The 13,790-nt window shown below is 42.8% G+C and overlaps 1 protein-coding gene across 1 annotated transcript in view; it reads right to left on the reverse strand.

Annotated features, from left to right (window-relative positions):
• Positions 1-13,787, reverse strand: part of NCAPD3 (non-SMC condensin II complex subunit D3) — a 63,008-nt gene extending 49,221 nt beyond the window's left edge. Inside the window, exons 1-7 of the mRNA XM_061593020.1 lie at positions 13,635-13,787; positions 8,309-8,463; positions 7,091-7,253; positions 3,990-4,165; positions 2,572-2,742; positions 1,055-1,116; positions 728-815 (exon numbers count right to left, since the gene is read on the reverse strand). Of these exons, the coding sequence (XP_061449004.1) occupies positions 728-815; positions 1,055-1,116; positions 2,572-2,742; positions 3,990-4,165; positions 7,091-7,253; positions 8,309-8,463; positions 13,635-13,698 (879 nt within the window). The 5' untranslated portion in view covers positions 13,699-13,787. The remainder of the gene's footprint in view (positions 1-727; positions 816-1,054; positions 1,117-2,571; positions 2,743-3,989; positions 4,166-7,090; positions 7,254-8,308; positions 8,464-13,634) is intronic.
• Positions 13,788-13,790: the final 3 nt, after the last annotated feature.

Below are 13,790 nucleotides of genomic sequence, written 5' to 3' on the forward strand. Positions count from 1 at the left end.
TCCTACTCTCATTACCAGACAGAATGAATGAGGGAGAGAAAAAGAGGCTTCCCATTTCTTTATGCGAGCTCCCCTTTAATTCACTCTACCTTAGCTGAGCAAGTAATGGTCTAAATTTAAAAACCCAGAGGAAATAACGTGTTGTGTATAAAGCTTCAATTAAATAAAAACACAAAGGGTGCAGCCTTTCAGGAAACTGGGAGCATCAAATGGAAGAGTTTGCAACAGATTTGTCTTAGCACAGTTCAAAACAGTGTGAAAATGCTTTCGTGAAATTCCCTCTGCCCTGTCTCATGGTCAAATGGCACAAGACAATCAGGTGCAATAGTGTTAAAACTCCCTCTAGCACTCAAACCAAAGAACTGCATGTCCCAAGTGTAGGACAAATCATGCTCAAATTTTTGTGGCCAGGAGTTGGAAGCGGACTGAGGTACATTTTGCTTTCAGACTGTGGAAACCTGTTATGTGAAGAAATTCTCCCTAAATATCCCAGAGGTAGAAAATCTAAAATGGTGCACCCATTTTTGTTAGGCCATGTGCCTATTCTAGCCTGATGAGGATTTCTGGAGAACCTGAAAGCTTGCATACCGTTTGGTCACATTTTGGTTGGCCTAATAAAGATATACCTCTAAGGTGGATTTTGACTAAGGGAAGACTTTGTGGATGCAAATATTAGGAATTCTAGACAGAGAGGAGTCACATGAAGGTGCATGTGAGTCATTTTTACCTTATCTTCTAGACTGTGAAGCGGAGAGCACAACAGCTGTAAGCCAAAGTAGGCAAGCTCTGGGACATACTTGGCTTGGTCGATGGTCCTGTACCAAAAAAAATAATGGTAAGGCTCACTGTTGGATCCATTTTGTTCAAAGGCTAAAAAGAGACCTAGAATGAATACTTGTAATTATACCTTTACAAATCCCATTCACAAACAGGAAAGACTTTGCGACTTGGCTTTATCACCGGGGGCGGGACCTGACTTCCCTCTAATATTTATAAGTGCCCCCCCAACACATTCCTCAAAATATGACATTAAGATTCAAAAGGAATAACTCACATCTTCTCTGAAGGCTCAAATCCGTGTGGGCATGGCTCAAAACTCATCAATGTAACAAAGATCTACATGAGAAGCAAGCCACAGATAAAGAGTTAACTCAATCAGTAGGGAGAATAGTCTTGTCTGAGCTGACTTCTGACCCCAAGCAAGCCTACCAAATCCACTGGAGAGCCAACAGGAGGCTCGAGTTCATAGAACTGGGCAACTGCCAACCACTGCAGGGCAAGGGAAATACGTAGGTAACAGGCACCAAAGTAAAACACAGGGTCCTCAAGGAATATCCTGGCTTTCCTATACTTTTGTAGCCTCAACATGTCCCATAATTTAAAAATGCATCTGCTGCAGGATCCAGAGTGTAGTGAGCAAGTGACTGCAAGTCTTTCTAGTAGAGGTTTTTGGAAGGCCAGATGATTCGTTGGGATCTCACTTGTCACTCACTTTGCAAGTATAAATATTTGAGAGCACACTTTGCTGGATCAGACCAAGTCCAACATCTTGTTTTCCAGAAAACGGCCAGGAAATGCCCCTGGGAAGCTCAAAAAGCAGGATATGAAAGCCAACATCCTCCCCTAGTTTTTTTTTGTCTCCGGCAACTGCTACCTAGAGCTATACAGCCTCTGAACATGGAGGTTTCATTTGGTTTAGTTATTACAGCTTAGAAGTGTAGAACTATCCTCAATGAAGTCAATTAATTCTTTTGAAAAGCCTGCTAAGCTAGAAGCTACAGCCATGTGGCAGACAAATCTACATCTGTCTTGTTTGCCCTGGTGCCCTCCAATGTTCTGAGACCTGTAATCTAAAACGTCTCGAGGCCCCCAGGGTGGGGACGTCAGATCTACATAATATTACTTTATTATAATTATTATTAAATTTATATCCCACCCTTCTTCCCACAGGAGCCCATGGCGACAATCAAAACCACAAACAACACTCTAAACCATATTAAAAACAGACTTTAAAACATATTAAAACAAAACATCTTTAAAAACATATTTTTTTTAAAAAAAAAAAAGCTTTAAAAGCATCTTGAAAAGCAATTCCAATACAGACGCAGACTGGGATAAGGTCTCGACTTAAAAGGCTTGTTGAAAAAGAAAGGTCTTCAGTAGGCACCGAAAAGATAACAGAGATGGCTCCTATCTAATATTAAAGTGTAGGTGCCATTACACTAAAGGTCCACTTCCTATGTTTTGTGGAGTGGACCTCCTGATGAGATGGTATCTGCAGGAGACCCTCACCCTGCAGAGAATAATGATCGACTGGGGATATAAGAGGTAACATGATCTTTCAGGTATCCTGGTCCCAAGTTCTATAGGGCTTTGTACACCAAAGCCAGCAGCTTGAACTTAGCCCAAATTAGCTAATGGGCAGCCAGTGCAATCCTTTCAGCAGCAGGATGACATGTTGGTGATACTCTGCCTCAGTGAGCATTCACGCTGCCACATTTTGCACCAGCTGCAGCCTCCGGACCAACCTCAAGGGCAGCCCCACATAGAGCTGCTGACGGTTCCAGTCACCTGAATGCAAGTCTGCACACACTGTGGCCTCTCTTTCAGGGAGAACTTGGAGAGAAGCCGCAGAAGATTCTTCAGAAGGAAGAAGAGGGACTCCCGTATTTGAAGCAGCTCATGAGCAGAGAAGTAAATTTCTTCTTCCTGGTCTTCCTCTTCTTCAAAGATCTCATCCATCTAGAATGGAAGAAATGGCTAATGGATTGCAAAGGTCCACTGGCAGGCTGTGAGTCAGCCCCCAAGCAGTTTGATTTAAGCCCCACCGAAAGGGCTGACCACAAAGCAGAGCAAAAACAGAAGTCCAAGAGGTGCAGAAGGCAAACGTACCTGTAAGCACCCAAAGACCTTGGGTTATAGGATGGTCTATAACTTTTATAGACAAACAAGCAAGCAAATAAATAAATAAAACAAATATTGGTTGCATCAATCCCTCTGAGCTACTGTTGGAAGCGTCTGTAGGTTAGTGACTGCTAGGAAAATGGTTTCTCCACTGAAGAAAATAATTCCTTGCTCAGATCTCTGGGTAAAATCTGGTCTCCGGGAAGAAGTTTGTTCTCACTAACTGAAATGAACTCATGCTAGTAGAGCACCTGTGTTATCTGTGCTTCAAGGTCAGGGAATACTTGGGAACCTCATTTCAGCTGTGGGACACAAGGCAGCCATAACACTGCCAAGTTCTGGCCTAGAAGCCTTCTGACTGATCAGCGAGACTCCCCTCAGTTAATATGCTTTTTAATATAAAGTCAGAAGCAGAGACTCTGGTCTTTAGCTCTTGCTTCTTGGAATCTTAAGGATGTCCAGTAAGGAATGGGAGTCTTCTGGCCCAGCCTGGTTGGACATAAGGGGTGGTGGCAGCATACTACCTTGCAGGGTTGGTTTTAGACTCTGGTAAGTTGACAGTAACAAAGAGTTCGTTCCTGGGTGTGGGGGACTGGTGTTCTGGCTACTTTGGGGAGCAAGTTATTTAAGGAAAGCTGTTTGGTTGAAATAAATTGGCACATTTAGATAACTGGCATCAATACATTTTCTATCAGTTGGCTATCCCTGCTGTAGCAAGCTACCAAGTTTTAAATTAGCATGAACTAGAGTCTGCTCATCATTTTAATCAGAAGGAAGTTGTGAAAGATTCCACACTTAAGCATTATATTTCTGTGACATTTTGTATGCATTTATGTTTGCAATAATTGAGAAGCCCTTCCCTGATGGATGGCAACCATTTTATTAGAGAGGCTATTGTCGGCAAGGGTATGTGTTTATGCAGCAAACTGAACTGCTGACTTCCAGACTCACATCTGGAGCTTAGAGTTGCCTTCAAGACTATCGAATGGCTACCTCTGCGCTAGAGGAATCACTTTGCTTTGGAGGGGTGGCTGGGAAAGGTTTTTGTGGTATTTCTGGTAACGCACATGTGATTTCCTTCTTACCGGGGTGTTTTCTTTTCTTGATGACCTTCCCCTTTTCTGCCTATCACCTTTCGAGCTTTTGCTGTGATCTTTTTTCCTTTTTCTAGGCAGGTCTGACTCCTGGGGCCAGCATTTAGACAGGGTCTGAAGGCATTTTTCAAACATCACCTGATGGAACACCCGATTAGCGATGCTGCCTGCCAAAAAAAGAGAAGAGGGATGACATTCTGCACATTAAGGAAACTGCAGTTTTATACTGTAGCGCCAACAACCACTGTTAAGGAGCAGAGAATCGTGCAAGACAAGAAGGGGAAAGAAACATTTAGCAGCTCTAACACAGCCTGCCAGCTACCTATGTCTCAATAAGCAATTCACTGACGGAATTTATTTTACTTTCATTCCATCCTTCCTTTTTCTCTCCATTTTATGCTCACAACAATGTAGCAGGGTAGGCTAGCTTGAGAGAGTGCAACAGGGTCAGCATCATTCAAGGAGCATCACTGCTGAATGGGAATCTGAAGCCAGGTCTCCTTGATACTCTAATAATTACAATGCACTGTTCTCTTATAGCAGTGCCTTGTTCACTAGGACAAGCTTACCGGGTAACACCGACAAAGCATCTAGCTCAAGAGCAGCCATTTCTAGATGCTAGATAACAAGCGTAAGCATACAGGGCACTAAGATCCGTGTGGTGATGCTTTGCAGTTGGTGTGACTTAATGGCAAAAGGCAATGTCAGGGTTTAAAGCAGAACTTCCAAATGGAATCTCACCCCATAATGAAAATGAAAAATAGTAACTTGCTATCTTTTCATGGTATCCCCAAAGCTCTGAATCAGGATTGAACCCCTCACCCTGTACCAGTGGTTGGGCAGGCCCAGATTAAACATCCAAGTAAGAAGCGTCTGTTTCAAAAGTTAATTTGGCCATGAGCTCATCGAACTTTGGTAACCAGTATTCTTCTCTCACTCTCATTCACCTCCCCTCTGTTTAGTCAGAAGTCCTAAACATGCATGCATAGATTTAAAGCTCAAGTATTACTACTGGCGCAACATGTGGCAGCACGACTACTCACTGGGGCAGGATATCGCCAACATGTTACGCTGCTGCTGAAAGAATCACACTGGTTGCCCATTAGCTACCAGGCTAAGTTCAAGGTGCTGGTTTCGGTGTATAAAGCCCTATGGAACTTGGGACCACAATACCTGAAAGATCGTCTTGCCCCTTATATACCCAGCTGATCACTGCACTCAATACTACCTTATCAGGAGGTCTGTTCCGCACAACATAGGAAACGGGCCTTTAGTGTTGATGCACCTACTCTTTGGAACTCACTCCCCGTAAATATTAGACAGGCACCATCTCTGTTATCTTTTTGATACCTACTGAAGACCTTCCTCTTTCAACAAGCCTTTTAAGTAGAGACCTTATCCCAGTCTGTGCCTGTGTTGGAATTGCTTTTTAAGAGGTTTTAAAAGTTTTTTAAAAAATATGTTTTAAAGATGTTTTGTTTTTAAGATATTTTAAGATGTTTGCAGAGTTTTCCCTTATTTGCCACCTTCTAGGAGGAAGGGCAGGATAGAAATTTTATTATTATTATCATCATCATCACCACCACCATCACAATCTGGTCGCAGTTATTTATGAACTGTTAAGATCTAGATTAGATTACAACAACGTGTGTTACATAGCCTGTCTATAAAGAGGGTTTGAAAAGTTCAGCTGCTCCAGAACACAGCTGCAACAGTGCTGAATGCAAGAAACAGGAGAAATTACATTTTGCTACAATATAAAGAGCTTCATTAGCTACTAGTGCTGATTTTAACTTCTTAAATCCTAAGATCAGGATATCTCGAAGACCGCCTACTACCATAATAGTTGCCAATTTATCAAAATCTTCCCCAAACAAGAGATTCACAGTTAATGACAACTGTCGCTGTGGAAGAGCCTTATCCACAGCACCCCTCCCCCCCAGCTCACAGTGACTCTGATGATTTTAAAAAGTTAAGCAAGAACTAGTTTGTTTACCTGGGCATTTAATCGTACTTAGCGCCATTCACCAATCAAATTCTGTGTTTCTTTAATCTGTCGATGGCTGTGTTGTGTTGCATTTTGGTATTTAGTTTTTTTAACAAAAATGATTATGTTAATTGCCTTGATGTTGTAAAAGTCAGCTTTAATGGAGTAAAAGTAAACTTGAATGGAATTGTCAAAGCAATACTGTGGTGCTAAAAAAGTAAATATACTGCACATTTCCATGGCTTGGCTCCTACCTCTAGACTGCCAAACCAGAACTTTGCTTCCCTCTGTTGCTTCCTTCCAGTTAGGGCCAGCCATGGTTTCCCTCTCTCCCTCTGTCTGTGTGTGTGTGTGTGTGTGAGAGAGAGAGAGAGAGAGAGAGGTGGGGATCTGCTGTCATCTGCTCTCCTTCTAAGATCAGGTCTTGTACTCCGCCTTACCTCACAGGCTGCTCTGCACTGGACCTTCTTGCTGGCCTTAAACAAATTAGGGCAGAAGTACACACTCCTGGTCATACAGCAAAATCCTACCAGACCCCTAACCTTTTGGAGCTCCAGCAAATGGTACAGCAAAGGCTAGACAGCTGCCCTGCCTCGTTTCTATACAATGCAAGTGCTTCCGCCATGGGTGCCGTAGCCAACTGTCACCACCATTTTCTTCAAGATGGTGGTGATCTCCTTGGTGGGTCACTCCCAGCACAGCAGGCCCCATACACAAACTAAGAAACATGGAGGCCATCCTCTACTCTGGCACCCTAATGATTTGTCATGACCTAAGGCAGTCTTGCAAATAAGCTCACAAACATTACTAGCTGACAATTGGATTATAGTTTTAAAGGCCCACTTGCCCCTATACATACCTAAATCAACTGTTTATGGCCCATAAAGGGTGAGGAGGAAGAGAGTCAATTTTTGGGAAACTCTTCTGGGTGATCACCTGGAATTAATTCTTCTTCACCACAGGCAGCTAGGAGATTGCCAGTTTACAGGCCTGACTTGGCAGCGAGCCCTACTGATGCCAATTGAGCTTATTTCCAATTATGACTAGTCAAGATGACCATGTAAAGGACAAATAAAAGCATTATCCAAACAGGTATCCTGATTACCTGGAATTTCAACTAATAAGAAGTACAGTCCAGCAGCATGAAGAGCAAACAACCGCTGATTAACATCGGCCTTTTTACTCTGGGCCTCTTGGACGAAGTGATACAACACAGCAACAAGGGCATTGTGGGAGATATTGTTCTCCACAAACAGGGTCCAGGCGCTCTGAAACAAAAGAAGAAAATCTGACAGGAGGAAACACAACACCCGATGTATCATGATATCAAACACACACATTGGGAGCCAGCAGGACACTCTGACTTTGAAGAGAAGCAGCATTATTGGTTCAACTTTCCCACTAGAGTGATTGATTTAAAACACGGTCTCAGGCTTTTGACTTTCAAGTAACGCTTTCCACATGTGCCTCCCTGCTAAGAAATTCCTGCATGCAGCAGAGGATTCTGGGAGATCTTAATGCACCATCAGCTCACTGGCTAGGCCTGTCAGGCCGCACCACCACACCATGCGGTTTGAGAGCACATCCTAGAAAACTCCCAACACTTCTCTGCATCTGCACATTGGTGGGGAATGCCAGAAGTGGTGTGTTGGCAGGCTACCCCTCAGGTAAGCCTATCAGCATTAATCTTGTCATCAAGGAATCCCAATATGAGTCCCACAGAAAGCAGTTAAAAAATACTGGCTTGAAGTAATAGGCACATTCCAGACGCGGAGTCAGTGTTGTTGGATTACAAATGCCATCATCCTTGACCACTGGCCACTCTGGCTGGGGCTGTTGGGAGCTGGACCCCGGCAACATCTGGAGGGCTGCAGGTTCCCCATCCTTAACTTGCAGTATACAAACTCTCAAGTGAATCAAACAGGAAATGAATTGCCTAGTTCAAAACACGACTCAGAAAAAGTGGAACTCACAGTAAAGCTTGTGGCTTCGCAACAGGTTCCAGTGTGTATTTCCAAAAATGTAACTGTGCAATAGTTCATTTATTATTATTATTTATTAATTATATGTATATCCCACCCTTCCTCCCAGGAGGAGCCCAGGGCAGCATTTATATGGCTTTCTCAACCTGGGTCCCTCCAACGTTTTGGACTACAACTCACATCATCCCTGACCGTTGGCCATGCTCACTGAAGCCAATAGGAGATGTAGGCCCAAAACATGTGGAGGCCACCAGGGTCAGGGAAGGCTGATTTTAAATCCCTCTCAATAAATTAGAATAAAACAAGCTGATCTTTGCTACCAGAATGAACTTGCTTCTTACTTCAGTGGTTTTGTGGTCTTCTGCAGCGAAGAGATAGAGAGCTTTGTAGAGTTGAGAGAAAGCATCCAAACCATCGTCTGTAATCACGCCCTCTAGTCTAGAATCCAAAGGTTCTGTCTCCGTGAAATCTAGCTCCCAGGCTGTGTCAACCCAAGCTGGGGAAAAAAAGCCCAGAAAAGATGATTTATTTAAATGTATAAAGATGCTTTTCAGCCAAGAAGACTCCCCCATGTTATCTATATCAAATCTTAAAATGGAGTCGCATTACATAAATAAATTAATAACCATCATCAATAATGAGAAATCTGGCTGGGATGGCAAATAATAACTTCTTTATTTACAGTACAGTTTATTTCCTCATCTCAAAAACAGGACTAATACTGGCTGACATCCTTGGGCTGTTACAGGAACTGATGATATAAAGAATACTGGGATGAGCTATAAACCTGAACAGATTAAAATCTTCGGGGTCTCTCCTTTGTGTACATTCCAGGACATTTTTTCTGTACCACAGACTTTACTGATAATTTGCTTTGGCCAACCAGCTGTAGTCACCTGCTGGCGATCACCATGACTTCAACAGAGCACAAGTCCCAGCCCCAGGAAGCTTTGAGGGAAGCCACAGAGGTTAAGTGGTATAGAATCCTGCAAGGTAAATAGGCAAAAGAGTGTGCAGACTCCAACACAGCTGATCACAGGCATCAGGTATGACAGCTCCTTGAAGACTTAGATGCTGAAGCTCAAAACAATATTTCATTCTTCTCCATATATGTGTAGCGTTTTAAATAGTTTCCCTTCCAAGGGGGAAAAAACGCTCCGAACAACCGACTTACTGGGAAACTCAGCATTAAAGCACTGGGCATCACTATGTCATGATGTTTTTAAGTGACTATGGAATATGGGGTGGGGAGAGGGAGGCTGAATAATAAATTAGAACCTTTTATTAAAAATAATTATGGTATAACAGTTTCTGCAGTTCCAGGGTAAACACTGAAATATGTTTCTATTTAAAAGTTGCTTCTGTTAGGGAACAATAACCCTCACTCTATTTCAGATTTCAATTCATTCAGCACCAGCATTACAGGTGACAGTTTCCCCCAATGTTTTAGGGCATGTGGAAGTAATTTGGATTTAAAAGAGGATTGTGCAGATCTTTTCTGTTTTGGCAAGCCTGTGATCCTTCCACCCCAAACGCTAAAATAGTTTGTAATTTCAGGATGCTTCTTAATTCATGTTTCATTCAATGATGGCTTCAGTGGAACTAGTATTGCCCCTTTGAGAGCTATTTACCACGTTAGGTACCCCCTAATTGCATTGCATCCTCTGCTATGATTGTTTCACAGTGAGAGTTGCGACAGAAGATCCAACAGCCCCTGACAAGATCAGGGGACTTTGACTCACATAAACAGAAATGGCATCCTTATTCTTGTTGGGTGGTGGTCAAGGTGTCTGCAGAGAAATATAATGACTCATAAATGCCCCCTGCAATTAGAATGGGGCATGTGGGCCAAATCAAATCACAGATGCCTTGATCAGAAACAGCGTTTTAAAGATTACAGGCCTCTTGTTGTCAACAAAGCACAGACACATCCAGTCTTCCATTATGTAATAGAGTGTCTAGGGAGCTATGAAACCTTTCCCCTTTGAGATTTAAGGAAGACTACACTGCAGAGACAAAAAAAATTAAAGACAAGAACACTGTATACACACTGTGAAGAGGAGCCATGTATGTGTGATGTTGCATTTTGCCAGTTAAGACCAAATGGTCAGCACCCTTAATAAGTGAGATCCAAGATCGCCAATTGGTGGCAATCTCACCAGTAGTCAGTCTGTGTAGGTTTGGAGACAGCAAATCACATTTTAAACCACCAATCAGCAATCCTGGATCACATACTTATGAATCCAAAAGCTGCATCAATTGAGTTTATCTCATGGAAACAGTTATCTTCAAGAGCCCTATGACTGGCAGAACTTATTATATTAAACAAAACATCACCTACAAATCTTGCAATGTAATTTATATCATTGAGTATAAACATCCAGGATGCCATATTCAGTAGTTGGTTAGAAAAAATGACCTATGCATACGCTTTAGGAACTGTTTCTCTACAAAGCTGACCAAAAAAAGTGGGAGCAACGGTTGTAAAACACTTCAGTTTAGAGAATCACAGCCTCTCTGATCATTGCAAGGGACACCATCTGATCCAACAACACTGGAAACAAGCAAACATCAAGATCTTTACATCTTGAAACCACAAGGCCTAAACCTAGAGGAAAACACCTGACAGTCACGCAACTGCAGCAATGTCACACTGCTGCAAATTCCATCCTGAGTGTTCTGTAACTGCCTTCGTGGCCATTGCATTATTTGATTCACATCAGAGCAGCTGAAATGTTTTGCTATAAGAACTTACTATCTCTGCTTTGCCAATCACTGCAATAAATATTTTCCAATGTAGCCATGCTAGCCTTTTTGCTGCAAAAGCAACAAAGAGTTTTGTGGCACCTTCAAGACCAACAGCACAATCCTAACCACATCTAGACTAAAGTAAGCCATATCGTTCCTTCCAGAAAAACGGGCTTAGGATTGTATCGTAACAGATTTATTATGGCATAAGTTGATTGTAGCCCACATAGGCTTACAGCACAGTAAATTTGTCTGTCTTTAATGTGCCACAAGCCTCTTTGATGTAATAAATTTATGATTTTAGTGATTAACTGCATCCTGGGATCCAGGAACGCAGAACAAACTTGCCTAAAGTGCTCTATATGAAACTTTAAGGATCGCTATATACAGATATACACCCCTGAGTGTATGAATATATGGCTCCCAGGCTGTAACCCTCTGTCACAGTGTGTGTGCACGTGTGTAAAAAGAATTCAGGAGACCTATTTATTTCTTGTTATGTGCCTCCAAGTCAACTACGACTTATGGCGACCCTATGAATCAGCGACCACCAAGAGCATCTGTCGTGAACCACCCTGTTCAGATCTTGTACGTTCAGGTCTGCAGCTTCCTTTATGCATGTGTATGATATATGTCTGTGTACACACAAACATAAATGCATATGTGAATGTACAGCCCACACACAATGGGTTGCATTCAAGCAAGTCCTGCTTACAGTAAACCCATTGAAATTAATGAAAGTAAGGTGATCATGTCCATTGACTTCAATGGGTCTACTCTGAGTAGCAGCAGCATTGAATACCACCATATATATTTATGCATACATAAAAAGGACCCAGGAGTCCTGCCTCTCCTCACAGTACTCCTATATAGGACCCGGGAATCCTGGCTCTCCCACAGCATGCAAGCACGTGCATGCACACACACACACGTATATATAAGCATAATTATGATTAACAAAACAGAGGTTTTTATTTTACTAGCAAAAGGTTTTGGCTTCGACCGTCAACAGCTGCTATACAAATGTTGCTTCCAAAGTGGCAGTTACAGAGCTTTGAGGATGAAACGCTCAGACGGGCGTCATTTGCAATAGCTAAGTGATGTTTGTACTGTCCTCCAGGTTCAGGCCTTGTGGTGCCAATGTGTCCAGGGAGTATATCCAGACGTTCTCCTTCTTAGTCAGTGCTGTTGGATCTGTTGGCATCTCTATAGATGTTACAGAAAAGTCCAACAGGCTGTGGCCCTCAGTGTTGAAATGTTTTGCAACTGGTTGCTCCACTTTTTTTTGGTCAAGATTGACATTTTGTGGTTTCTGAAGCATGTGCGTAGGTCAGTTGGAGTTTTTCCTACGTATTGAATATGACATCCTTTTTTTTGCATTTGATGACATAAATTATATTGCAGGACTTGCAGGTGATATTCTGCCTGTCCTAGTGCTTTTGAAAATAACTGTCTCCACGAGGTACACACAGGGGATAGAGTGTTTGGAGTGACAAGGATGAGACCCAGGATTACTGATAGGTGTCTTAAGCACAGCTCTCACTAATTTGTTATATGCCTTCTAGTCGATTACAACTTATGGCGACCCTATGAATCAGTGATCTCCAAGAGCATCTGTCAGGATCCACCCTGTTCAGATCTTGTAAGTTCAGGTCTGTGGCTTCTTTTATGGAATAGATCATGAAAAACTATGGAATGCTTTAAAAGAAATGGGGGTGCCACAGCATCTGATTGTCCTGATGCGCAACCTATACTCTGCACAAGAGACTACTGTAAAGACAGAATATGTAGAAACTGATTGGTTCCCTATCGGAAAGGGTGTGAGACAGGGGTGTATTTTATCACCCTATTTGTTTAATCTGTACGTAGAACATATCATACGGAAAGCGGGATTGGACCAAGATGAAGGAGGTGTGAAAATTGGAGGGAGAAACATCAATAATTTAAGATATGCAGACGATACCATACTCTTAGCAAAAACCAGTAATGATTTGAAACGAATGCTGATGAAAGTTAAAGAGGAAAGCACAAAAGCAGGACTACAGCTGAACGTCAAGAAGACTAAATTAATGACAACAGATTTATGTAACTTTACAGTTGACAACGAGGACATTGAACTTGTCAAGGATTATCAATACCTCGGCACAGTCATTAACCAAAATGGAGACAATAGTCAAGAAATCAGAAGGCGGCTAGGACTGGGGAGGGCAGCTGTGAGAGAACTAGAAAAGGTCCTCAAATGCAAAGATGTATCACTGAACACCAAAGTCAGGATCATTCAGACCATGGTATTCCCGATCTCTATGTATGGATGTGAAAGTTGGACAGTGAAAAAGGCTAATAAGAGAAAAATCAACTTATTTGTGGTGCTGGAGGAGAGCTTTACGCATACCATGGACTGCGAAAAAGACCAATAATTGGGTGTTAGAACAAATTAAACTAGAACTGTCACTAGAAGCTAAAATGATGAAACTGAGGTTATCATACTTTGGACACATAATGAGAAGATGTGATTCACTAGAAAATAATGCTGGGAAAAACAGAAGGGAGTAGAAAAAGAGGAAGGCCAAACAAGAGATGGATTGATTCCATAAAGGAAGCCACAGACCTGAACTTACAAGATCTGAGCAGGGTGGTTCATGACAGATGCTCTTGGAGGTCGCTGATTCATAGCGTCGCCATAAGTCGTAATCGACTTGAAGGCACATAACAACAACAACAACAGTCTGCGTAAATTGGAGGCTGATGAAATGCTGCAAGAGGAGGTTCGTTGGTGGCTGCAGCAAGGCGTCCAGAGTTTGCTAGCGATGAGCAGCTATGCCTGTATCGGACCCAGGAGTCCTGGTTGCCTCTTTCTCGCATAACAAACAAGGCCCTGAAGCCCACAATCCTTATCCTGCCCGGATCCCCCACACTCACCCTGGCTGACGCTGCGAAGGCCCCATCGCTCCACAGCGCGGAGCAGCAACTCCGCCACCGCCATAATCTCCGCGGGAGCTGAAGCAGCTCTAGCCTCACCCACCGCCGTTGCCTTCGAACCGGCCAATCGCCGCCTTCCCCTCCGGCCAGCCAATC

The sequence above is a fragment of the Rhineura floridana genome, chromosome 12, assembly GCF_030035675.1.
Source record: "Rhineura floridana isolate rRhiFlo1 chromosome 12, rRhiFlo1.hap2, whole genome shotgun sequence".
Classification (NCBI taxonomy): Eukaryota; Metazoa; Chordata; class Lepidosauria; order Squamata; family Rhineuridae; genus Rhineura; species Rhineura floridana.